Raw genomic sequence first — 26910 nt, 5'->3', positions numbered from 1 at the left:
TCGTTCCGGTCACATTGATTGGCGGTGCTGGCTCGAAGGGCTGAATGGCCTACTCCTGCACCTATTGTCTATTGTCCATGTTGGGTGATATTGTTCACTCATCTCTTTCGGGACTAGGCCTCACCGCTTCAAATCTGCTGTCATCACTCCTCAAAATCCTTCATGTAACCACTGTTGATTTTCAGTACATCTTATTTCTTTAATGCAGTGCAAGGTCCTAAATTCATAGAAGTATTTTCTTGCATCCACCCAGTAGGTAGATTTTTAGCATTGCCAAAGTTACAACTTGCATCCTATGTATCTGTGACTGAGTAAATTCATCCCTCCTTATCCTCCTTTCAAGCATGGATGTGAAAATGAACCAGACTGTGTGCCACATTTGGCCCTTTTTAAACAGATTGGCTTGAGATGACACTATTACTAAGACTACTATTTCCACATCTACAATAGTTGACTCTACAATTGCCTTACTTTTAATGCTCTCCCATGTCTTTGCTGCTTCTCGATTCAACGATTCAATTTTATTCCTTTCCCGCCTCCCTTAATAAGTATATACATGGACACTTGGAACTCAATGGCCTATGTCCTGACTCACTACCTCGTTCATCTTATTCGCTGAATACCTCTTTACTCTTGCAATTGCATTGAGTAACCAAGCCTCCATTTTGAAGTTTTCACTCTTGTTTTCAGACCTCAAAGGCCTTGTTCCTTCCATTTTAAAATTTTCTCCAGCCTTAAAATCATTAAGATCTTTCTACTCCATTCTGTCATCCAAAAATAGCTCCATCATGAGTGTCTATGAAGGAACTGCAGATGATGATTTACACCGAAGATAGACAGAAAATGCTGGAGTGACTCAGCGGGACAGGCAGCATCTCTGGATAGAAGGAATGTGAGATGTTTCGGGTCAAGACTTCTAAGGGTCTTGACCCGAAACGTCTCCCAATCCTTCTATCCAGAGATGCTGCCTGCCCTAAGTTACTCCAGCATTTTCTGTCTATCTTCCATCACACGAGTCTGTGGCTTCAGCTGCCAAGGCCTCAGTTCTGGGCTACTCCACCACTTAATTTTAAGATGGTCCTTCAAGAATTTAAATGTAACTACTTTGAGGGGCAAATTAAATGTATACCAGTACATGTGCATACTTAATGTGGATTATGTTGGGGTCGGGGCATTGTTCCAATACTTGTCTTCCATCTCATGCATATCTCTAGCCTTTTAACCTACCTTTTATGGCCTAGCCTTGGGTCTTCTACTTGTTCTTGTTGTGCCTTGGTGTCACATTTTGCTCTATATATATTTTAAGTGCCTCAGAACATGTCACAGTTCTGTAGATAAAAACAAGTTGTTTAGTTTTATTACGAGATAAATTAAGTGCCCACAACAGCAAAGTAAGATCAATATAATTTAGTGGTGTGGACATTCACTTTGGTTTGAAAATACAGTGACAACGTAAGACAATTTACTCATTTTTGTTCCAATGTACTTGCTGCAAACTCTGCTCTTCAAAGCTTTGGAAGATTTTGTGTAGTTCATCATATTTTTCTTTGAATCTTACTGGTAAGGTTGTCTCCAAGTTTCAATGTCAATCACCCGCAGTTTTTACAATCCTAAAGAAAACCAACAACCTGCATAATTATTTACAACTTGATGCAGTAGCAACATTAAAGTTTCACTGATTTGCAAAACATACAAGCAACAATCTATTATTTATCTAATTTTCTCTTTTCCATCATTATTATTGTTCAATCCTAGCTCAATCTTTGGCCATTCATGCACAAGACTACAACAGGCTTGTGACATTGACTCCTTGGAGTCCTTGGTGCATTGCAGTTGATCCTTTTCCCATCACATATATTTTTCCGTAGGATTTAAAAAAACTCATTTTGCTATTTTGTACAATTTGTAACTGCTTTTATTCTTTCTATCCCATTGTGTATGGTCCCCCAGTGAGAGTCGCAATTGTTCTGTATTAACAACTTCCATTCACTTCATTGTTATATTCTTCCTTTCTATTTGTTAGTATACATGGAAGGACCAAAGATTATAAATCATGTTAAAAATTAAAGATAAAACTGGAAAAACGCAGCAGTCAGGCAGCATATGTTTTAACCAGAAACATTACCTGGAGGTAAGAGGGATCTTGGTGTTGCTGGCAAGGTCAGCATTTAATTCCCATCCATCCCTCAAACACAGGTAAACAAAAAGGACTACTTTAATTTGCCATCATCGCTGACCCAGATATTGTGGCTTGAATGGGCTGTTCCTTTAGGTACTGTTCCATGTTCGTCACCTGTTGCGAACAACATACACCTGCTTATCCTGCTTTTTTTTCCTGAGCTCCTTTATCTGAAATTACGAGACTTGGAGATTTCAGGAACATCCTCAACTTCACTGAAGGCAAAGCTGACCATGTGTGGATGAAACCTAATGCATTTCAACTGTCTTAAGCAGCCCTGATTAAGGGTTTGACATTAAAGGATCAACATTGAGAAGACCCATTTTGAAAAATACAATAAAAGAGCTGATAATATCCATCATTAAGTTACCTTCTTGAATGATTGGTGCAACTTAAGTTTTTTCTGAAGTGCACTTGCTTCCTCTGTTAACCGTATTACTTCCTTTTTTAGTTCATGCAATTGTTGCTGACGTTCCCTTCAGAGATCAGGAAAACATCGCAGTAAGTTTTTACAATTTATTTAATTAGGCTAGTATCTCATCCAAAACATCTCTAAGTGGCCCAAACAGAAATAGAGCCCAAAGCTGTGGTAGAGCTTATATGATTTGTGCAATACAGTATATCCCACATATCCATTTTCCAAGTCTCCACGATATTCTTGTGCAGCTTTTCCTTTTCCATTTGTTTTTACTAAAAGCCACACAAGAATATACTAAGTATAGCTGCAAAGTGTTTATCCTGCTTTTTCTGATGTCATAATGAAATTCATAGCCATCAAGATGCTGCACTGCATTCATCACAAAAACATTAGGTGGCAAGCCCAACTAGCAGTTAAGAAGGCAAGTGGCATTTAGGCCTCCATTGCAAAGTGTTTAGAATTTAAGAATAGGGAGGTTTTGGTGCAGTTGTGTGAATTGTTGGTGAGGCCATATTCACCAACAATTGAGGCCATTTGGAATTATTTGCAGTTTTGCCTCCCTCACCTGTAATATCGTGAAAGACATTACACATCCTTGTCACCACCTTTTCACACTGCTGCCCTCAGGAATAAGGTACAGGTCGCTAAAGTCACGCACTGCCAGACTCAAGAACAGCTTTTACCCATCAGCAATCTTGGAACTGAACTCTGTCTCGGGAGCGGGTTATGGGGAAGGAGGGGGGGTGGGAGACAGTGTTAATTTATTTAAATGTGAATCCATGGGTGGGTTTGGGGAGGGAGGGAGTGTAAAAAGTATGAGTATGTGAATGTTTGAAGTTCTTTTAAATGGAGAGACACAGTAATCTCGTTGTATGTGACACATGCAATGACAATAAAGCATTCTGATGATTCTGATTCTTACCTAAAACAAATGTAGTGTTATGGAATGCAGATCAAAATAATTTCACCAGGCTAATTTATGGGTTTAAAAGTTCTAACAAGTGAGGCTGAATAGTTTGGGGTCATTTTGCTTGAAGTTTGGAAGAATGAAGGGTGGCCTTATTCACATACAAGGTCCTCACACAGGCATCGCAGGATAGATATTGTACTTTACAGTAGTGAAAGAATTGTAAACAAGTGGATATTGCAGCAAAACAAGGGCCATTCATGTAAAACTGAGGCCCTTAGTAACCCCCCTCCCCTCAATCCCCAGGTGGTGGAGGCCAGATTATTAGATAATTTTAAACCAGAGATGGATAAAACTTTGAAAGATCATAGAATTCAAAGTTCGGGGGAAGTGGCACAAAAACCACATAACTCAACTAGGACCAAAAATAGGCCATTCAGCCCATTGAGAGCCCATCATGTTGAATGATGGAATAGACTTGTTGGGTCTGATGGCCTAATCAGCTTTGATTTGTGTTAAATTTCATAAAACGAACTATGAGATTCGATTCCATTGAAGTATTCTTTACTCTTGACTTCCTTCTTGCTATCTCTAAAGATTTATTGTCTTATGTTTACATTCCACTTCTCTCTGGTTCACGTTCTTCGTGCTGTAGTTTTAACCACCTCCCTAATTCTCATAATAAATCCATACACATCTCTGCAATTTTCATCTGTAATTAATAATCTACAGTAATGGACAGCCTTGGGAAAATTAATGCTTAATACCTTATATTTGAGTCCAACCTCTCAAGGATTTTTTCCCCCAGCTAACTCATTTCTCCCTATCCTGATTCCATCCTTTCACCCCAGGTTTGGTCTAGTCCCTTCCCAGTTGTATCCATGACACCTCTAATGCCCTCCATCATTTTGACAGTTGCCAATTTCCTGGTTTCAACTGGTTCATTTTAAGCATGGGCGCAACTTCCCTCTATATTTCCATCCCACACGAGATTGAAGGTCCTCCATTTTTTCCCTGAACAGACACTCTTCCTCTCTATCAGCACACTCATTCTCCTGAGTAAACCTATTCCCACATTAAAGAATTTCTACTCTTCACATTTTCTATTTTAAAGATGTAACTATGGGAATCCCATAGACACAAACTAGGCCCACCTTTATGTGGGATACATGGAACCTGTTTCAGGCCCCTTCTCCCAACTCTTTCTGATACATTGAGGGTTGTTTTTGTGCTACTTCTTGCACTTGTAAAGATCTTTTTTAATCATCATTTATGCCTTATCTACTGCCCTGCACCTTCCCATGGTCCATCAAATGCTTCCCTTCTCTTTCTGGATCCCTCTGCTGTGTCTTGGGTGAAAGATAAACAAATATTCATTCCTTGATCATCCTTCCATACAAAGATAGTATTTTCCCGTCTCTCCCACCACTTGGTCTCTGTCTCATCTGTTCCTAATATAAGACTTTCCACATGGGTGACTCTGAGATGTCTTCCTTTTCCCACATCTCTGGCTTCTCCTGTCATGATTGTCAGGATCTTTAACTACGTTTCATCTATTTCACACATCTCTGCTCTCAAACCTTCAGGGATGGAGACACAGTCCTCAGTTCCCCCACAGCTTTTAGACAAACAGATTTTCTTTCGTAGTATTTGCAAACTTCAATGAGATTCCATCACCAGCCACATCTTTCCTATTCCTCCCCTCTCAATGTGTCTGTTTCCTCAAACTCCTTGATCGGCTCTTCCATTACCACCAACTACTTCCACCTCGTATTACTTTCCCATACAACCATGGGAACTTCAACAACTACAATTTCATCCACAGTGCAGACACCCAAGCAGTCCTCTCAGTTGAAGTATCAATTCACTTGCACTTCATCAAATCCATTGTATTACATTTGATGTTGTCTACATTGTGGAAACTAAACTCAGAGTATCCAGTCTGCAGGGCCAATACTGAGCCTCCAGTTGTCTGTTCCTTTAATTCTTAATTCTTTCCCACTCTAACCTGTATGCCTGTTGACTCCTGCATTGTTCTTACAAAGCCCTATGTGTACTAGGAAAAAATGAATCCATGTTTCAGCCTTCAGGACTCAAATGAAATTCAACTATTTTTGGTAACCCTCTTTTGCTATTTCTGCCAGAACTGATCAGGTGTACCATAAGATTATCCATCTACAAAATGTACTCGGAATTTCTCCCTAAACAAATCTGTGGCCATTTCCAGTATTTTACCTTTCAATTCAATTCTCTGACCTGCATCTCATGGATTTTACACATCCTTTATTAATCTATCATTGTATCACTTCAGCAACCCCGGCCTCATCTTATCAGAGGTATTCCTTTGTCCTATCCATCCCTCCACACCCTCTTGTTTTCTTATGCTCCTGTTCTGAATTCTCATGCTCCTGTTCTGATGGGTCATCAACCTGCAACATTAACTCTGCTTGTCTTTTCACAGAAGCTGCCTAACCTACTAGATGTATACAGCATTTTCTGTTTTCATCACTGAAAATTCTCATTTGTTTTTGTACAAACGTTGCTAAAATTTATCAGTCAGTTTATTTATTAAAACTACCAGTTATAAAAGGAGTGCATAAAGCAAGGGCTGGGCATTTTATGCAAAAAACCTAAGGTGGCAAAACATACTAACAAAGCACTTGCGATTTTATAAACAGATTTAGTGTATTAAAGCAAAGCCTATATAAAACTAAAGATAGACATAAAGTGCTGGAGTGATTCAGCGGGTCAGGCAGCATCTCTGGAAAGGATTGGTGACGTTTTGGGTCGGAATCCTTCTTCAGATTGAAGAAGGGTTCTGACCCGAAATGTCACCCATCTGTTTCTCCAGAGACCCGTTGAGTTACTCCAGCACTTTGTATTTACCTTCAGTATAAACCAGCATCTGCAGTTGATTTCTACACACCTATATAAAATTAGGTTGCCTGATATAGTGTATCCAGTTCTGGTCACCACACTTTAGGAAGGCTTGAATATTCTAAAGAGATTTAACTCCAATGATTTAATGAAGAAGAAATCAGATAGGTTTACAGAAAAAAAACAAGGCTACTTCCACAGATCTATACTCGTGAGTGGGTAATTCTCCCAATGGAAGTAAAAACTGACATCAGGGTGCTTCTGGTGTTTTTACCAGTGGGCCTATGACTGAAGTAATAGTTGGCACGCTGTCCAATGACCATATAGTGCACCCATTAGAATTTATTATGCAAAACAAGGGGCAGTCATCTTGCACCTGTTTAGCAATGGTTAAAGTCTTGATGAACTAGGTTCTCAATGTAATACACTTCAACTTGCTAATTTTTGACTACTGTAGGAAGAAATATTTAAAAATATAGCCAAACATTGATTAAATAAAGTGAACATGTATTAAACGGACCATAGGGTGGTGTCCGTTATTGCCAATTGTCCACTATAATTGAATAAGATATCATTGTTTATAGATGAAACAAAGAACTGCAGATGATGCTTAATACATAAAAAGATACAAAGTGTTGAAGTCACTCAGAGAGTCAGGCAGCATCTCTAGAGACCAAGGATAGGTAATGTTGGCACCCTTCTTCAGACTGATTCAGTCTGTTGAGTTACTCCAGTACTTTGTGTCGTTTCACCTTAAAACTAGGCACGATTCCGAAGGTCTGCACCAGCGAGCCCTTCTACACCAGCTATTGCATGTCCAGTTGACGTGGCTGTTGTTGTGGCTCATGTTGTAGCCCCTGACCATCAGCTCTTTCTACAGGCAGCTCCCTGCACCACCGTTGCCTCCTCCTTCCCACCATGCTGTTCCATCCTCCACTGCCACCTCCTCATTCTCCCCCGTAAGCACTGACATCTTCCAAGGTGGAGTATATCAGTGACTCCGATGGAGCGGGGTGGGGGAAGAGGCCGACTGGACAGAGCAATGGGAGAAAGTTAAGGAGGTGTTGGTCGACTGGGAGCAAACAAAGCGACGGTCGACAGGAAGAGCCGATGGCTGTTGAGAGAAGGAGCCCCACAGCTACCAAGTGCGTCCTGTCGGTGGCGGCAGCCTGAAGAAAATGCTATCCTTATGGCCAAAAAGTGAGCTGCAACAATAACTGCGCCAACCGAACCATGCAGAAGGTGAAGAAGGGCTTGCGTGCACCTTGTGAGCCAGTGCTGGTGTTGGAAGCTGGGGTTGTAAACAGCTGGGATAGGCAAGCCAGGGGTGGCATCAGCAGGTCCGTCCGCTATAACCAAAATCAGTTATAAAGGGGTCCGTTAAAATGAGGGTTTACTGTATATCACGTGGTATAAGTACACAAACTTAAAAGAGTCTTAATCAAATTCTGAACTTTGTTGGTATCATTGGGGAGATGTTACAACTGTTTTGGTATCTATCTATACATAACTAAAACTCTGATCTTGTGCTCTTCCGGTTTGCGCGTTTTTTCTATTTGCGCAAAAACGGTACACGATAGCACTACGATTTTTCATCAGCTCCCTCACTGTTTATTGCTCATTATTCTATGTTCACTCTTCTGGGGAGATGCTAACTGCATTTTGTTGTCTCTGTACTATACACTGCACAATGACAATAAAGATTGAATCTGATCAGAATCTGAATCTGAGTTCTCCTGTGCTGCGAGTGCAACAAGTTTCGTTCCGATCGGTAGTATATTGTAAAAGTTAGCGAGGTTTAAAATTCGTAAAAACCTCGCATGCGCAGATCGATCTCTTCTCCCGCCAGTCAGCGCCGCGCGGATTGGTCTCTTTTCCTGTCACTCTTCCTGCGCCACCGCGTCTTTACTGGAGCTGAGGGACGCTGCGAAGGTCTCCAACCGGATACAATTTTCGGAGGGACCGGAAGCGACCCGGCGCGGAGTCGCAGATGTCGCCAAACGGAAAGCGGAGAGTCCGATCCCGGCGGAGGAGAGCATGACACCCAAACGCACCGCCATCACAACGCCCCGCAGCTCCAGCCCCTTCCCTTTTGGTCCCCCTCGCAGGCTCTTGCCCCTCTCTCCCGCATGGCTCTTCCCCCATCTTTTCACCAAGCTCTCCCCCCACCCTCACCTCCCGGTGTGGCCATAACTGCTGGTGCTTTCGGGCAAGGATCCATGGCCTGGCTCTAAGGGCACTGACGGCTGATGCTCCTCCGGAGCACGCAAGAAGGGAGAGGAGAGGCAATCTTGAGATCCTGAGGAGGGAGTGTGGGAGAGGAGAGGGAATAGAGAGAGAGTAGGGAAGGGGGCAGAGTTATGGAGGGAATGACTGGGGGTAGGGAAAAGGAGAGGAGGTAGGGATTGGAAGATAGTAGGAGGCGAGGGAAAAGAAGAGGAGGAGATGAGAAGGGTGAATGGGGGAGGAGGGGGATAGAAGGAGAGTGGGGGTAGAGGAGGGGGTAGTGGGGGAGGTAGGGAGTGGGGGATAGAGGGAGAGGAGGGCAGTGGGGGAAGTGAGGAGGGATAGTGGGGGGGATAGTGGAGGTGAGGAGTGGTGGGGTAGAGGGATAGGAGGGAATAGGGAGGGGAGAGGAGTTATGGAGGGAGGGAAGGATTGGGGGAGGGGAGGAGGAGAGGGGAAAGAAGAGGGAGGGTGAAGAGGAGGGGGAGAGAGTGCTTGGGATGAGGGGAAATGAGCTGCATCTGTGCAGTTGGGGGCTATGGGTGAGTGGTGTGATATTGCGTTGGTGGACCAAGCCTCCTGTGTGACAGGGACCCAATGGGTCCCACTTAGTCCAGTCTATGACTATATACACACTATGAGCAAAAGTAGCATTAAATTCAATAGTGATATATTCAACTTTATTACCCTGCTGTAATTTATTGTATAGTCGTGCACACTTAGGGCAGCTATCCAAGGATTGTTAGCAGGAGCGCAGATGAATCCTGCAGCATCTATAAGTACAAATGGGAACATTTACACATGAATAAATACCAAGATTTTCCTTCTAGAACTTCCGAAACTTGTTGCTTCAATTTTCTGATCTTCTCGTCTCTGCATGTGATTTCTGATGCATTTTCTTTTATCACTGTAGCTAATTTTTCTTCATGCTGTATGAAGCAAAACAAAAGCTTAGCAAGCTTGGGTTGAACTGGATCTTGCATACACTACTTTAAAAAAAGCTGCTGTTTAAATTACTAACCAACTTATTGAGATGTTCAGTTTTTTCTCCAAATTCCTTTCTAGACTCATAAAGAATCTGCAACTTTTCAGCTGCCAATGATTCAGCTTGTTTTAATCTTTCTTCTGTCTGTTCATGGGATTGTTGTTCCTTTTTAATTAACTGACTATATTCAGAATCCTGTGGAAAAAATATATTAAACAGACATTTATTTCTAAAGAATATCTCCACAAACGTTTACAGCCACTAGTAAGCATCACTATTGGTATATTATGTCTGTAGAATGTAAATTGTACTCATCGTTTCGTTATTGTGATTTTTTTTTTTTAATGTTCTTCCTTGATTTTATCCTTTAATTCTTCCCAGTCCCCTGGATAATAATTCATTTCTGCCAGTACCTCTACAAATGACCATTCTGCTCTCTAGTGTTTTGATGAATATTGGCAGCTGAAGATTAGAGATATCACAATTGAGGCTGACTTAACCTACACATCTACTTCACCAAGAGGGATTAACTGCTAATAATGAACACTGGAAATCCTGGCCCGTTTAACCTATTCTGACTAGCGTAAAATCACCGAATCAATGATAATACCCTATAATGAACAAGAGCTTTGATTTATTAACATTCAAAAAAATTAACCCACGATTCTTCAGAGTCTAATTGAATTTGTACATACTACAGCACTCTATGCATTTACATATTAAACCATCAGGAGAAACCTCAATGCTGCTTTTATTTGTCTAATTAAAATGACGACAGAACAGAACAGCACGAAGAGCTTTCTTCTTTACTATCAGATAACCTTTTATCTCCATCAAATTAAGTCGAGGTAGGGATAGTGTTCATGATAATGCACCAATATCACAGCAGCCCTTCCTGAAATCCTCTTAAACTGTGGATTCTTTGCATCATTCTACCTTCTGTAGAGTTTAACAGAATGAGAGTTAACCTCTGAAGCATATCTGGCAGGTTTTACAGGATTGGTGCAAGAAGAATGTTTATCTTAGCTAAAGAATTGAGATCTGTATCAAAATAATTAGTTCTTAATTCAGTGGTGAATCATTAGAATTCTCTAACCTGGAAGGCTGCAGATTTTGAGCCATTGAATACATTCGAACCAGAGATCAATAGATTTCGGCATTTCAAAGAAATCAGGGAATATAGATTATTGAAGAGAAATGGTGTTTAAGTGAATGGTCAGCCATTTAATGTACCACCAAGCTTGAGAGGCCAATCTACCACTGTTTTCCCATTTCTTGTGTTCTTAATTAGACAAGAATCTGAAAAGTAGGAGATTTAGGCCATATTGCTCTCATAAGACATGCATATCTCTGAAGATCTGTCCTAGGTACAGCAGATCAATGCAATCACATGGAAAGCATATCAAGAACTACTTTCTTTGAAGATTGAGGAGATTTGGTGTGCTGACAATACTCCATCAAATTTCTCCAGGTGGACGGTAGAGAGAATTCTGACTGGTTGCATCGCGGCCTGGTTTGGCAACTCAACTGCTCAAAGGAGACTACAGAAAGTGGTAGACACTGCTCAATCATAGGTACTGACCTCCCCTCCATCAAAGGGATTTATTGGAGGTATAGACTCAAAAAGGTAGCCAATATCATCAAAGACCCACACCACCCTGGCCATGCTCTCATTTTGGTACTACTATCAGAAAGAAGATACAGGAAATTAAAAACAGTGTCAAGAATAGTTTCTTTCCAGCAACCATCGTGCTCATGACACTACGCAACGCTAACCTTAGCAACTATGATCTTCTATGGACTGTGTCTTGGATTACTATGGACTTCAGTTTTTGCACTTTTATGGTTACTATTTTATTGTATTTTTGATTATTATATATTATCTCTGCGTTATTGCATTTATGGGCCTGTTAAGCTGCAGCAAGTAAGAATTACATTGTTCTGTTGAACAATCTTGACCCTTGAAACCTGTTTTGCCATTCATGTCTGTTCTTCCATTTCAATGCAATCTTCTTGTCCTATTCCCATAACCTTTGATTCCTTAAAATCCAGCAATCCATCAATCTGTTCTGATTGAACCGTCACAATCCTCTGCGTTAAGAAAGATTATATCCTCTTGAAGCTTCTAACTTATTACTCATTATCTCATCTAATTTGGAATCATCAGCAAAACTGGATAGATGACATTTGCTCTTCTCAGACAAATCCTTGAAAGGACATGGGTGAAGCTGTACACAAATCAATAAAAGTTAACGTGCAGGTACAGTGAACGACAGTTTGTTCATCTTGATTGCAAAAGGATTGCGAACAAGTCTAAAGATGTCTAACTGCACTTATATAGGGCCCTGGAACAAATGCGCTTGGAATAATGTGTACAGGTTTAGCTTCCATACCATTGGAGGTAATGTAACAGAGCTTCAGCCAATTTATACCCGAGGAGAGCAGGTGATTGAGTTGGGGGTGTCCTATAGAGCAGGATTAAGCATCCTGGGATATACTCTCTGGAGTTTAGAGAATGAAAAATGACCTTATTGTAACATAGAACTTTTACAAGACTTAACGGAGTAGCTTTGGGAGTGATGTTTCCAGTGGTTGGGGTGTCTAGAGCAAGGGAGTCATCATTTCAAAATATGAAGTTGTGTCAGTGAATGAAAGAAATGTCTTACAACCATATGGCAGTGAATCTTTGACATGCTCTATTCTAAGGGGCTATGGAGATTCAACTGCTAAGCAAATTCATGGCAGTGATGAATTGAAATAATCAAGAAGGAAAATACAAGAACGCATGGGGACATGATTGAGATATATAAAATTATGAAGGATGTAAGTTGGGAAACATTTTCCCTTATCGAAGATGAATAAAACTACACAACAATATTTAGGGTAAGGGTTAAGAAATTCACAAAAGATCTGAGGGGAATCTGTTCACCCAAAGCATGATGAGTACTTGGAATGCACTGGTGGATAGAATGATATAAGCAGAGTCACAGACAACATTCAAAACGTATCCAGACAATCACTTGATTCACTTTGGCATAGAAGACTCTGGGCAAAGTGCTGTAAAATGGGACTAATACATAAGAGTGTTCACTGATCAGCATTGATGTGGTGGGCCAAATGACTCAATTCCATATTGTATGATTCAATTACTCTATTATAATGGAAAATAGAGATTCTTAATAAATGTTTCAGTCTGTCTTTTGTAGATAAAGCAAAAGTGTACAAAGCATTGGACAGTTAGACAAAAATGCTGGAGAAACTCAGCAGGTGAGGCAGCATCTATGGAGCGAAGGAAATAGGCAACGTTTCGGGCCGAAACGTTGCCTATTTCCTTCGCTCCATAGATGCTGTCTCACCCGCTGAGTTTCTCCAGCATTTTTGTCTACCTTTGATTTTCCAGCATCTGCAGTTCCTTCTTAAACAAAGCATTGGACAGCATCTTTGTCATTTTTGAGGTAGATAAAATACTAGGTCCAGATGAAATGCACCCTAGGGCTATTAAAGGATACAAGGAAGGTTAATGGAAGCTCTGACTAGGTTTCCCATTGTTTCTAGCATTGATAATGTTACTATTTGGCACTTACCTTCAGTTGCATTAGTTTATTGATACTGTTTATGGTTACTTCTTTTTCTTTTAGTTGAGTTTTTAGCTGTGCATTTTCTTTTTCCAGCATACTGATTCTTTCCGTCAATTGTTTTTGATCATACATGGGAGCCTGCCAATACATACATGACTGGTTCACAATTTTCAGATGACCAGGATTTTTGAAAGAAAATATTTCTGAATAAACATTTATACGGTTTATAGATATAACCCAGGTTAATAATTATGCGCTACTGAAGTCATTTTGATGATTTCCCAAATAATACTTCGTACATTTCACAGGATTGTCAGTACTGAATCAATTAATTCCACTGACCTTTATATTATTTCATATTTAAAAATTGCAAATGTTTATGTAGTTAACCTCAAACTTTGATGGTGTTTCATGTGCTGTAAGTAAAGCATTCATGTCCCACTAAATGTAATTGAAAAAATATTTCTCTATCCTGCTTAGTGGTAATTCCCAAAACTTCCCATTGAAATTGATTCACCGACAGTTTTTCAGCAGCTTTTCAAAACTTGTCATAGCATTAAGAGCCATTGTTATGGGAGAAAATTTGATGCCGGCCATTTAGACTGCCCATGTGGACTCGTATCCATTTCTCCTCTTCCACCTATATTACTTTCTAGAATCATACAGCATGGAAAATGGCCCTTTGGGCGAACTTGCCCACACTGACCAACATGCCCCATATACACTAGTCCCACCTGTCTGTGTTTTGCCCATCTCTCTCTAAACCTATCCTATCCATGGACCTGTCTAAATGTTTCTTAAACATAGCGATAGTACCTGTCTCAACCACATCCTCCAGTAGCTCATTCCATACACCCACCACCCTTTGTGTAAAAAAAGTTACCCCTCTTGATCCTATTAAATCTTTCCCCCCCTCACCTTAAACCTATGCCCTCTGGTTCTCGATTCCCCAACTCTCGGCAAAAGACTGTGCGTTTACCCGACCTATTCCTCTCATGATTTTGTATACTATAAGATCACCCCTCATCCTCCTGCGTTTCAAGGAGTAAAGTCCTAGTCTTCAAGGAATAAAGTCCCTATAGCTCAGGCTGTCATGTCCTGACAACATCCTCATAAATCTTCACTGCATCCTTTCCAGCTTGACAACATCTTTCCTATAAGATGGTTACCAAAACTGAACACAATACTCTAAATGCAGCCTTGCTAACATCTTATATAACTGTAACATGACCTCCCATCTTCTACACTCAACACTCTGACTGATGTAGGCCAACATGCGGAATGCCATTTTGACCACCCTATCTACCTGTGACGCCACATTCAAGGAACTATGTACCTGCACTCCTAGATCCCTCTGCTCCACAACACTACTCGGATCCCTACCCAGTTAGACTTTCCAAAATGCAACACCTCACATTTCTCTGTATTAAACTCCATCAACCATTCCTCAGCCTACCTGGGCAACCGATGAAGATCCTGCTGCAATTTTTGACTGCCATCTTTACGAAATGTAATACCACCCACTTCACAATTCTTTATCTCACACCTCCCACATTTTGTCTTTCATCTGTCCTTTGTCCAACCTTCTGCTTGATTCTGTCAGTGCTTAATTGATTTTAGCAAATGCAGTAAACCTTCGCTATTACAGACCTCAACCGAAATCTGTTATACATTGAGGTCTGTAACAGCGAAGGTTTACTGCATTTGCTAAAATCAATCAAGCACTGACATCCTCTCAGCTCTAAGATTCCTAGATTTGAATTAACCCTTCCACATACTATAATAATGAGAGAGGGTAGTAGATAGCAGTAGTAACACAAAAACTTGGAGAAAGAATGAGATCAGTTGCACCTCCTCTAAACTCATCTATTGCTCGCGATGTAGCCTCCTTTACATTGGTGAGACCAAGCGTAGACGAGGCAGCCATTTCACTGAACACACGCTCAGTCTGCCAAGGCCTGCTAGATCTCCCAGATGCTAACCGCTTAACCTCCCCACTCCCATACTGACCTGGGCCTCCTCCATTGCCAGTGTGAGGCCACACGTAAACTGGGGGAACAGCACCTCATATTCCACATGGGTAGCTTACAACCTAGTGCTAAGAACAATGAATTCTCCAATTTTAGGTAACTAACGTACAAACGCAAACCCCCCTTACCCGTCACATTTTCCCCCTCTCTTTCCTGTGTCCCACATGGATGCACACTCACTTCACCTTTTCCCCTTTCCCCCCCACATCCCCTCCCACCTATAGTCTTTCCTCTGGCTTCACATTTCAAGCCTCTTCCATCCTTGGCTCCTCTCACACTTCTTGTCTTTTCATCTCTGGCCTTTGTCCAACCCGCCACTCAAAACCCCTCATCTGTATCCCGGGATTTGTCCCATCTCACCCAGCTTTCTTCCCCACTACTGCAATCAGTCTGAAGAAGGACTTCGACCCAAACGTTGCCTATTTATGTTCTCCACAGATGCTGCCTGACACACTGAGTCACTCCAGCACTTTATGTCTTTTTTTGTAAACCAGCATCTGCAGTTTCTTGTGCCTTCAATTGCATGCTGTTCATCTAAGCCAGGGGTCGGCAACCTTGTTCTGCATAGGGGCCAGGACGCATGTCTGTGAGCGGATGGCGGGCCACATCCATCATATGTACACATGGATCCCGCCCCCATCCCTCCCCGGATGGCAGGCATCAAATCGCGTGTTCACGGAAGGTAGACAAAAATGCTGGAGAAACTCAGTGGGTGAGGCAGCCTCATGCAATCTTTGCATGTCTCACCTGTTGAGATTCTCCAGCATTATTGTCTACCTTCGATTTTTCCAGCATCTGCAGTTCTCTCTTAAACGTGTTCACAGAAGGTGCGCGGGCGTGCCGGCGACTTTGCGCAAGATGCGGTACAACCAAAGCTTGGCGCTCGGCAGGCCAGATGATTACGGGGAAAAAAATCCGCCTGCGGGCCGGATGATTTCGGGTTACGGGCCTCATTCTTCCCGGGGGCTGTAGGTTGCCAACCCCTGATCTAAGCAAAGGCCACTGATAGCCAAGCTGCATTGATGTGCTCATGCACTCAACTGTGGGACAAGGATCAGCCATGATCATATTGAATGGCGGTGCAGGCTCGAAGGGCCAAATGGCCTACTCCTGCACCTATTTTCTATGTTTCTAGTTTCTAAGAAAGTGGAAGTCTCAGAGCCCATCACACTGATGAAGACTATAGTTTTACATTCCAACCACAATATAGTGCAACTCTTAGAAACGGGTAAGTTAAGAGCAGTGTCAGATAATTGACGAGTGAAATGGCAGAGTGATCTATTGCCTGCTGACGAGCAAATACAATCAAGGATGGTGTTGTGAATCCAGCCTCACTGATGGTGAAGGGAAAACATGAGTGTATGGAAGAAGCAGACACAGAAGAGAGTGGCAAGACGGTTAAAGTACTTTGGAGGGGCCAGATGTAGAGTAATTTTAGGTGGATTGATCAAAAAAATATTATAATGGAGAAGGAAGAGTGCTAAAAGGGGAACAAATCCCAGGAACTAGATTGGTGCAGGTGGAAGAATTAATAACCTTGACAGAGGCCCTCGTTAGGAGAGAACATGGAGTAAATATTTATACTGACAGCAGATATGCCTTTGGGGTTGTATATGATTATAAAACAGTATAACCATGAAGGGGATATGTCACCTCATCTGGAGGACTCATTCAAATTGAGGAATGTGTTAAAAACCTGGTAACAGCAGCTACCCTCCCTCAGTTGGGCTGTGACAAAAAGTAAGTGGGCACAAAAAGATTCAAACAGAAAGTAAAGACTATGCAGTTAGAGCAGCTAGAGCAGTAACAGAAGACAGATGGGAAAGGACAAGGGAACGAGTGTTGCCTCCATAAGTAGAATGACCCAAATGTCAGAGAATATAAAGAACAGTCTGCTCCAGGGAAAGAACAAGTGAGAACATCAGGGACAATCTTTAGGGAACAGTTTTTCAAAATTATAAATAATATCGGCATTAACAAATGTAACAACAATAATGTAGTGGTCAGAAAAATAAATGGGAAGATTGACCCTGAGCTCAAGAGCAAATATTCAAGAAGATTGAGAATACTGGCAGATACTAATGAAACAGCGCTCAAAAGAATGTTTGCAAACGAACATCTTGAGGACAATTGAAGGCAATAGTGTTAACAAGTAAGGATATAATGATAATTTAGGCTTACTTTACTTGTAGCATCTTTGGCAGAATGTTCATGTGTTTCACTTCCATATGGAATTCTCTTTAATTGCCCTTTATGTACTTTTGTGGCATCTAAATGGGTGGTCACTGATTTTGTTTCTGGAATGGGCATGCTTACGCCTGATATTCCTGTAAAATCCAGAGGCTCCTTGATTGATATATTAGGTTCTCCGTGCGTATTTTTGTGTTTCAGGCTACCAGTTGATCTTGTTGCACCCAATTTCACTTTGGACATTGTGAATTTAGTGATGGATATTTGTTCACTATTTGCCAAAATAACACCATCAGGCAACGTGCATCATTATTGATTTTTCCTAAATTGCAAAAAACATCAGGACAATGGACAATAAAGTAATAATAACTATTCTCTGATTTTAACCAGTATTTTGTATTTGAGAAATTATGAAGCTTAACCAAAATACACATGGACTGTTTTGAGACAACACCAATAAAACTAACTTGGAAATCGGGCAACTGGTGTAATTAAAATTTCCAGAATATCTTGTTTTCATTTACAGGGTATTTTATCCCAATTTTGGTTCAACTGAGGTATCATGGAAATGCGCGGACGTTTACATTAGTAGCTGATGACCATTTTTACACCATTGGCAAAGCTGCCACGGTGATGAAGCCACTTAAAATGAATAAGTATGCTAATCAATATTGAAAAGGTTAACCGAGACAAATTAATACACATTTTATTTTCCAGAAAATCTTTTGGTTTACAAATGCCATCATTCAAATCATCAATACAAATGGTTAAGAGTGCTGGTTCTAAAATGAAGGCAGATTACAAAAGAGTGAGTTTTAAACTGTCTCGGTGTTCTTGTGCAGGAATCACAAAAAAAGGTTAACAGGCAGGAGAAGCAAGTAGTTAGACAACCATGTGGCGCATTGGCCTGTATTACAAGAAGGTTGAAATCTGGTAATTGGGATTTATAAGTACAGCTGTGCAGGATTAGATGAGGCTACATTTGGAGTACTGTGCACTGTTTGGGCGCTCTTAATTGAGAAAGGACATAATAGCATTATTGAACCAGGAACCAATGTAGATCGACAAGCAGAATTTGGAACACCTCCAGGTTCACAAGGGTGAAAGTGAGAAGGCTGCAATGTCAGTGCTGAAACTGTTAAATGGTGATTGTGACTTTTAGCAAAATAGGAGCTGTGACATTTAAAAATGGTAATTATCAGTCTTGGTAATGCAATCAAAGCAAAGCACATGAATTAACAATATGTCATGGGTATGTCTGGTCTGATTCAATCTCAGCCAGTTATTTCTGAAAGATGGATTTGCTGCTTAGGAAGTGGAGTTTGTAATGGGGACTGAAGACAGTGGATTAAAGCTACTCAGTATTTGTGAAAAAATGTCTGCTCTTTCAATACTGGATGTTGCATCGAGGCACACTAAAGACAATAGAGAAGTTGAGATTGTGAGTGAGGTGAGTGTCTTCAGCATACATACAGAAACTAATTAACTGATTTTCAAATGATGTTGCTAAGGGCCTTGCTGTATTTGATGAGTAAGGGAGAATCAAGAGTTAGATTCTTGGGTGTCTCCAGTGTTAATGAAGTGCAAAGAAATATCATTGAGTATTATTCTCTGACTGTGACTGGAGACAGAGCATGGGAACCAAATGAATGAATCCATTGTTCCTGGATTACAAATGGAAGCCATGGGAGCCATGGGTCCACCATATTGAAGTCTGAGATTGATGAAAAAGGAGAGAAGGTCAAACAGGATGTTATGTGTTACTTAGGTAGCGGTTCAAAATCTAATTGAAGAGATTCAACCGTGGGATTGAAAGAAAGATGGCAGTAGACTTGGGAGCCAATTATATTTAAATTTGCAGGATGTGGGTGAGTGGGAACAGGTCAAGAGTGTTATATTTTCAGAGGGGTGATGACAAATTAAGAAGGAGAATGCATCTGAGGGGAGTGAAATATTACTAATATCAGCTAACATAGGAGCCAGGAATATCAGGATTACTGATTCACTCCCTCAATAGTAAGAATGTCCTTCCTCATACTAGGAGACCAAAACTGCACACAATACTCCAGATGTGTTCTCACCAGGGCCCTGTACAACTAACTGCAGTAGGATTTCTTTGCTCCTATACGTAAATCCTCTCTCTATAAAGACAATATGCCATTTACTTTCTTCACTGCCTGCTGTACCTGTATGCTTACTTTCAGTGACTGATGTACAAGGACACCAAGGACTCGTTACACCTCTCCTTTTCCTAATCTGACACCATTCAGATAATAATCTGCCTTCTTGTTCTTGCACACCAAAGTGGATAACATCACATGTATTCACATTGTACTGCATGTGCCCACTCACCCAACCTATCCAAGTCACCCTGCTGCCTCATAGAATCCTCCTCGCAGCTCACACTGCCACCCAGCTTTGGGTCATCGGCAGTTGGAGATGTTACATTTAATTCCTTAGTCTAAATCGTTAATATAAATTGTAAATAACTGGGGTCCCAGCACTGTGCCTTGCGGCACCGCACTAGTCACTGCCTGCCATTCTGAAAAGGACCTGTTAATTCCTACTCTTTGCTTCCTGTCTGGCAACCAGTTCTCTATCCATGCTCTAATTTTGCACACTAATCTCTTGTGTGGGACCTTGTCAAAGACTTTTCGAAAGTCGATACACCACATCCACTGGCTCTCGCTTATCCATTCTACTTGTTACATCCTCAAAAAATTCCAGAAGATTAGTGAAGCATGATTTCCCCTTCATAAATCCCTGTTGACTTTGACTGATCCTGTCACTGCTTTCCAAATACGCTGCTACTACATCTTTAATAATGGACTCAAGCATCTTCGCCACTACCAATGTCAGGCTAACGTCTATAATTCCCAAGGTACACAAAAATGCTGGAGAAACTCAGCGGGTGCAGCAGTATCTATGGAGCGAAGGAAATAGGCAACGTTTCGGGCCGAAACCGGCCTTCAGTCTATAATTCCCTGTTTTCTCGCTCCTCCTTTCTTAAAAAATGGGGTTACATTAGCTACCCTCCAGTCCACAGGAACTGATCCAGTCTATAGAACATTGGAAAATGATCACCAAAGCCTCCACGATTTTTAGGGCCACCTCGAGTACTCAGCAGACCATCAGGCCCTGGGGATTTATCTGCCTTCAGTCCCAACAGTTCACCCAACACCAAAAGAAAAGCTGGAAAGTCATTTTGCAGTCGTTTAAACGTTTGATTAGGCCACATTTGGAGTATTGTGTGCCATTCTCATTGCGGCATTGCAGGAAGATCGGTGAAGCGTTGGAAAAATGATTCACACGGATTGAGCATGGTTTAGAGGGTATTAGCTACAACGTTGGACAAAGTTAGATTGTTTTTTTGGAGTGTTGGAGGTTAATTCTGCAATTTTTATATTAATGTCCCAACTGATAAAGGTAAATCAGTTTGCTTTTTTTTTAAACCACCTATAGAATTGAGAACAGTACAGCACAGGAACGGGCCCTGCAGCTCCAATGTTTTTACCAAACATGATACCAAGTTGCCTGTCCCACTGAGGTACTCCAGCATTTTGTGCCTATCTTCAGTGTAAACCAGCATCTGCAGTTCCATCCTACACATACCAAGTTAGTTGTCTACTTGTACAATCCGAAAGAAGTATGTAAAATAATGAGAGGCAGAGACAGGGTAGATGGGTTCCCCAGGATGGAAATGTCAAATACTAGTGGGCACAGATTTTAGGTGAAATGAGGAAAATTTAAAAGGAGATTTGTGAGGCAAGTTTATTTTTACAGAGAGTGGTAGGTGCCTGTGACACGCTGCAAGTGGAAATGGTGGAAGTGGATACAGTTGTAACATTTAAAAGGCATTCAGGCAGCGCATGAACAAGCACGGATGGAGAGACACAGACCCTATCGGGCAAATATGATTAGTTTGAATTGACATCATAATGAGCACAAATATTATGAATTGAATCTTGTCCCTATGCTGTACAATTTTATGTTTCAGAGAGAGATTAAAAAAAAACAAAATAATCAAGTTAGTCAATATCACTGATGACTGATGAGTGATATAGACAGGGAAATCAAGTTATCTGGATGAGTATAGTGCAATGTAGAGTCCAGAAGGCTGCAACGAGTCTGCAAAGAAAATGAGATGTTGTTCCCCCATCTTGTGTTATTGTCTCTTTATAACATTGCAGGCCACAGACCAATAAAGGACGTGGGATGGAGAATTAAAGTGCAGAAAACAAGAAGCTCAGGTTGCAAGGCAATTGTCTCATCATCTTTGTTTGCAAGGAAAAGTATAATAAGGGTGTGACTGGGGGAATGGAAGAGTGGGAACGTCCTTTCACCTCTTCCCTTCCTACCTTTCAGTGACACAAATAGACGTGTAGGAAAGAACTGCAGACGTCCCAGGTGCAGTAGCCATTCACTTACACTTCTTCCTATCTAGCATACCGAGTTTAGTGATCACAATGTGGTCTCCCCTACACTGAAGACACCAAACACAAACTGGCTATTCACTTTGCAAAGCCACCCACATTCAATCTACGCAGGGAACCCTGAGCCTCCTGCTCAGGGCCACGTTAATTATCCATCCCACTCCGAGCTGCTGATGCGGGGACTCTTGGATTATTCCAACATGGCCCAACACACGCTTAAAGGATAGCACCTCGCCCTTTCATTCTGGTACGTTGCCGCCTTCCGGATTCAATTAAAACACGACAGCTTCAGGTAATCTGATTTCTTTGTCTAGGCCAGTCGCCCATCTATGGCACTGCCACTGGCTCCGTTTTTTCCCCCATTTTTCTCTCTGAAATTAGATATGCCCAGCCTGGCCTGCCGGTCGTGTCTTCCTGCTCTGCATTCTTTTGTGTGTTCTCATCCTCGGACTTCGTTGACCAGATAACATTCTTTACAGCATGGCTATCCCAGGTTTATTCCATCCCCTCTGCCTCTGTACCTTGAAGAACTCCTTCTGTCTACAAGGCTCTGCAAACTTAAATGTTAATTATATTTCCCTTCGGATAAATTAGCACTTCCTACATGTTCTGTTTTTTTAATTTTAGATTTCTAACAATTGTACATCTAACACTGCTGCTCTTCACTTCCTCGTTGCTGAGATTGCGCAGTCTGGTGTCTGTTGCTAACGTCGCAAAATCTAAAGGTGAAGAAGTTTAAAGATACAGCGAGAGCGAAACGCTGCGTTAAAAAAAAAATTTTATGAACTGTTCGCGGAATCTGAATATATAGACAGAGAAAATGCGAACGTTAAGAAGAGAATAGTAAGAGATAAAAGTGCTGGAAATCGTTGTGAGGAGGCGGCGATTAACAACCGGGTGGGGTTTGTACAACATCAAACGCCTCCCTGCTTAATAGTTGGGTTAAAGAGATTCTCTTAAAATAGCAGTTTCAGTGAATGGCTTTTGAAATCGTTTACCTGTTTTCTCCTTAAAAGTATTGGCTGGCTGGCCAGTGTACTTTGGGAACTTTCTACAGCTCGGTGCCGAGAGATAGACTTTTTATAAATAGAATTACTGACCAGCCCCTGTTCATAATAATAATGATAACCACGGCCCTGTTTGCGCATCGAGCTGCTCTCGCAGACTAGCGGCGCGGTTGCCTGGGTTACCCGGACGCCGGCCTTGCTGCACTGCGGCTCCGGCCCGCAGCGCCAACACGGGATGGAGGGGGAGGGGGAAGGGGAGGAGCTAAAGACTGCGACACGTTAAACCGCCTCCACCTGCTCCGCCGCCAATCGGGCGCCTCTCGCGCTGTCAATTGGACCAACGGCCGCCGCTGCTCGCGCTGTCCTGCGCGTTGCCAGGGGAACCCTCGCCTGCCATTGGCTGATGCGCATGCTCAGTAGCGGGGGCCCGCCTGTGCTGCCGAGCAGTGCCGGCCTCGCCGGGCGGGCGCGCGGGTGGGCGGTTGTTCACGTCCATGTTTGGCGCGGGCACTGTGCGGTAATGGCTGGATAGAGCAGTACGAGCAAGATACGCCTCTTTAAAAAACCAACCAAACACACAAAAAGAAAAATCCACCAATGTGTCTTTGGACTAGGCATGCGGCGGGGCCGGCGGTCTCTTAAAATTAGCAGTGTCTTCGCAACATTTCGAGCAGAAAGAACGGGTTTCCACTCCCACGCTGCTCAAGGTGAAGGACACCGTGTCGTTTGGTCAAATACTGGCTGGAGCGAACAAGTAGTATTTTGAGGGAATTGGGATGTACTGTTCAAGTTTCAATTCTACATTATCACTCTTCCGCCGTCTGTAAAGAGTTTTGATGGAGTCGCAGCAATCCAGACTCCTAGTTTAAATCCTGTTGAAAGATTGCCAGCCCCTGTGGGAGTGCAGTCCTCCAGTCTACCGGCCGTAGCTCGGGTTAGTGTAATTATGACTGTTTTATGCTCTTGTAGTCTATTTGTGCAGAATATATATGGAAATGTAATCACTCACGTACTTTAAGATCACCATTAAACATTCATCGATATAGGGCACGAGTTTTAAAATGGGATTGTAGTTTGCATGTAATCCCCGAATAAGCGTTTCTGAAAGTATGACATTCGTCTAACCTCATTCTTACTCTTGGACCCGGTTTGAACAAATTTACAATTAAGTATATATTCAATTTGGCTTTATGTTGGTAATTCTGAGATGCGGTCAAGATGTATTGTATTTCCTAGATTCTTCATACAATGGAGTGATTTACGATAGATCGATTTACGTTACGACACAAAATAAATTAAAGTTGCCATCTCTGAAGGACATTATAACTTATTTATGTAATAATGCCTTAACCATGGTGGAATCTTCCAAGGAGCTTCACGATATGCTAGCAATCAAAATTTGGTATGAGCCATCTTTATACGCTCCAAGGGAAATTATTAAAAGCTTAGTCAAAAATATATAGTTCAAAAGAAGAAAGAGAGATGAGGTATTGAACATAGAATTACAGAGCTTGGGGTCTTTGCAGTTGAATGCACAATTGTCAACTGGAGAGAGAATAAAATCCGGGCATAATCAAAAAGCCAGAATCTGAAGAATAAAGATGCTTTTCATGGATGTAGTCAGCGGTCAGATAAAATAACTAGCTGTAAATCAAAATTTAGGACCAACTTTTCAAACATTATTTTGCCCATAACATGTTTCCCTTTTTTTGTTGATTATCATAATGCAACAATTTTGAGTTTTATTAATTGATATTTGCTTAATGAAAAGATATGTTGGTAAAGCTTAGACCATTTGCAATTAAAAAAATATTGGAGAAGGAACAATTCTATTGGAAATCTGTTGATACAGATATAGAATCTACAGTTTATCAAGGAGAGGAAGCAGGAAGGTCTTTTCTATGTAACCTAACAGCACAGTTTGTGGCTGTCAATTCTTTAAAAGGTTTTCAATTTAGTCCTACAGCCCAGTTTTCACCCCATAATCCTGCAAATTAGTTTGAATCAATTACACATTAAATAGATTTTTTGAAATTTCTTACTGTGTCTAATTCAGTGTATCACAGAACATAGCCACTCTCCATTGACAAAAAATATTAATTTTCTTTTGAGTAATTTTGTAAACCTTTTGCCTGTTTAGCGACTCGCTGTCAGTATGGAATAAAAATCTTCTTTCTGTCAGACATACTTTAGGTGTCTTCCAATCTTTTATGTTTTAACAAGATCAATTCCAGTCTCTCTAGATAACACCTTATTCCTGGTAATCATCTTGTTAAATGTTTTCTGTACTTTCTCCAAAGCCTTGAATACCGTCTTGTGTGAAATGCGCATACTACTTTCACTATGGCCTGACAGGTGATTTGTAAACAATGGAGTTGGAATACTCTGGAGCCTTTTCTATCTTCCAATGAGGTCATGGCTAATCTGTGGTTTGCCTTGTCCTCCATGTTCCTTAATTATTTCCAGTTTACAAAAATCTGCCACTCTCAAATCTGAAATTTAAAAAGACTTGCCAATCATTTAAAAAAAAAAGTTTAAATCTGTAACAGCATCGAAATGTAAGATTGTTTTTACATTTAATCTATGTAGATTTGACTATTTTTTAGGTATTTGACCCTGGATTTTAGGCTGTAAGTTTATTTTCCTCCTTCTCCAAAAATTACCAACTTTTTCAAAATATCAATGAAGTTGCCCTTTAAACTTTTAAATTCCACAGAATGCAACTCTGATTTGTGTCAACTTTGATTTGATTTTAACTCTTGAAGTGCATGTATCATTTTGGTTAATTATGTACTTCTTCCACGGGCAAGTATAGGTTTTAGCACAAGGTTTAATTTCTGTGCTGCAAAGCAAAATATATTGTCTGCTTCTTAACTTCCAATAAACTTTCCTTGTCACCTTGAAGGATCTGATGTTTCTCCCTCAGGCCTCTGTTCTTATACCTCCTCTCTGTTAAAATGTTACTTGTCTTTCCACACTGTTTATCCCATATTGCTTCAGAGTCTTGGGCTGGAAGGTCAAAATTCAGGCTAGAGGTCTGTGAATAGAGGGCTTCCGCATGGATCTGTGCTGGGACCTCTGATGTTTGTGCTATATAATTGCCTTGGACTTAAATGTAGATGAGTTGGTTAGTCAGTTTGCAGTTGAAGCAACATTTCTGGGGTTATGGACTGTGAGGAAGGCTGTCAAAGTATACAGCAGGCTTGAGATCAGCTGTAGAAATGGGCGGGGAAATGGTCAATGTAGTTTCATCTGAGTGAGAGTGAGGTGGCACTTTGGCAGGTCAAATGTAAGGAGGAAATATACAATTAATGGCAAGAACCTTAACAGCATTGATATACAGATGGGTCAAATCCATAAATCGCTGAAGTGTTAACAGAAGTAGATAGTGTAAAGAAGGCATGGTATGGAGGTGGGTAGAGGGGGTGGAGTGGCTCTGCTGGTAAGGAATTACATTCAATCCTTAGTAAAGGAAGGCATAGGATGTAGAATCCTTATGGATAGAATTAAATAGTAATAGTAATAAAACCCTGATGAGAGTTATATACAGGTCAGCGAATAATAGCCAAAATGTAGGCGTACAAATTACACCAGGAGATACAATCAGCATACAATGGTCATGTGGGATTTCAGGAAAACTGGGAAAATCAGGTTAGAACTGGATCCCTAGAGAGTAAATTTGTGAAGTGCCCAACAGATGGCTTCTTAGAGCAGTTTGTGGTCAAGCCTACTAGGGAAAAGGCAATTCTGGATTTGGTGTTGTGATAAACCGGATATGATTAGGGAATTTAAGGTAAATGAGCTTCTAGGACATAGATATCATATTATGAAAAAAATTCAACCTGCAGTTTGAGAGAAAGAATATTAAACAGATGTGTCAGTATTACTGTTAAGTAAAGATAGTTGCAGAGGCATGAAGGAGGAGCTGGCCAAAGTAGGTTGAAAAGGGACTAGCAGGAATGAGGGTGGAGCAGCCATGGCTGGAGTTTCTGGGAGTAAATCTGAAGACGCAGGTCTTTTCATCTCAAGAGGAAAAAAGCTTCTTGGGAGAATAAGGGGACCGTGGCTGACAAAGGAAAT

General features: G+C 41.3%; 2 protein-coding genes across 8 annotated transcripts in view; one reads left to right on the top strand and one right to left on the bottom strand.

Moving 5' to 3' along the window:
* Nucleotides 1-959: 959 nt before the first annotated feature.
* LOC116975863 (golgin subfamily A member 6-like protein 22) lies at nucleotides 960-23126 on the bottom strand. Of its 2 annotated transcripts, XM_033025153.1 has the most exons (7): nucleotides 22822-23126; nucleotides 17382-17712; nucleotides 13177-13308; nucleotides 9629-9787; nucleotides 9421-9536; nucleotides 2550-2655; nucleotides 960-1610 (listed from the first exon to the last, which is right to left on the bottom strand). In XM_033025153.1, the coding sequence occupies exons 2-7, from the start codon at nucleotides 17631-17633 to the stop codon at nucleotides 1590-1592; spliced, it is 786 nt and encodes a 261-aa protein (XP_032881044.1). In that variant the 5' UTR covers nucleotides 17634-17712; nucleotides 22822-23126; the 3' UTR covers nucleotides 960-1589. The 2 variants fall into 2 exon arrangements, with proteins under 2 accessions (XP_032881044.1, XP_032881045.1); XM_033025154.1 differs by lacking the exon at nucleotides 17382-17712 and having other exon boundaries at nucleotides 22822-23069.
* A 101-nt stretch (nucleotides 23127-23227) lies between these two features.
* The window catches only part of sanbr (SANT and BTB domain regulator of CSR), a 67166-nt gene continuing 63483 nt past the window's right edge, over nucleotides 23228-26910 (top strand). For 4 of the 6 annotated variants that reach the window (XM_033025152.1, XM_033025151.1, XM_033025147.1 and 1 more), the window contains exon 1: nucleotides 23264-23764. The gene's annotated coding sequence lies outside the window, so the exon portion shown is untranslated. Of the gene's footprint in view, nucleotides 23765-26910 lie in introns of all 6 variants that reach the window. The other 2 variants (XM_033025145.1, XM_033025149.1) reach the window with 2 other exon arrangements.

Source organism: Amblyraja radiata, chromosome 8 (assembly GCF_010909765.2).
Source record: "Amblyraja radiata isolate CabotCenter1 chromosome 8, sAmbRad1.1.pri, whole genome shotgun sequence".
Lineage (NCBI taxonomy): Eukaryota > Metazoa > Chordata > Chondrichthyes > Rajiformes > Rajidae > Amblyraja > Amblyraja radiata.
The sequence above is the reverse complement of the archived record's forward strand: the minus strand, read 5'-3'. Positions and strand labels throughout refer to the sequence as shown.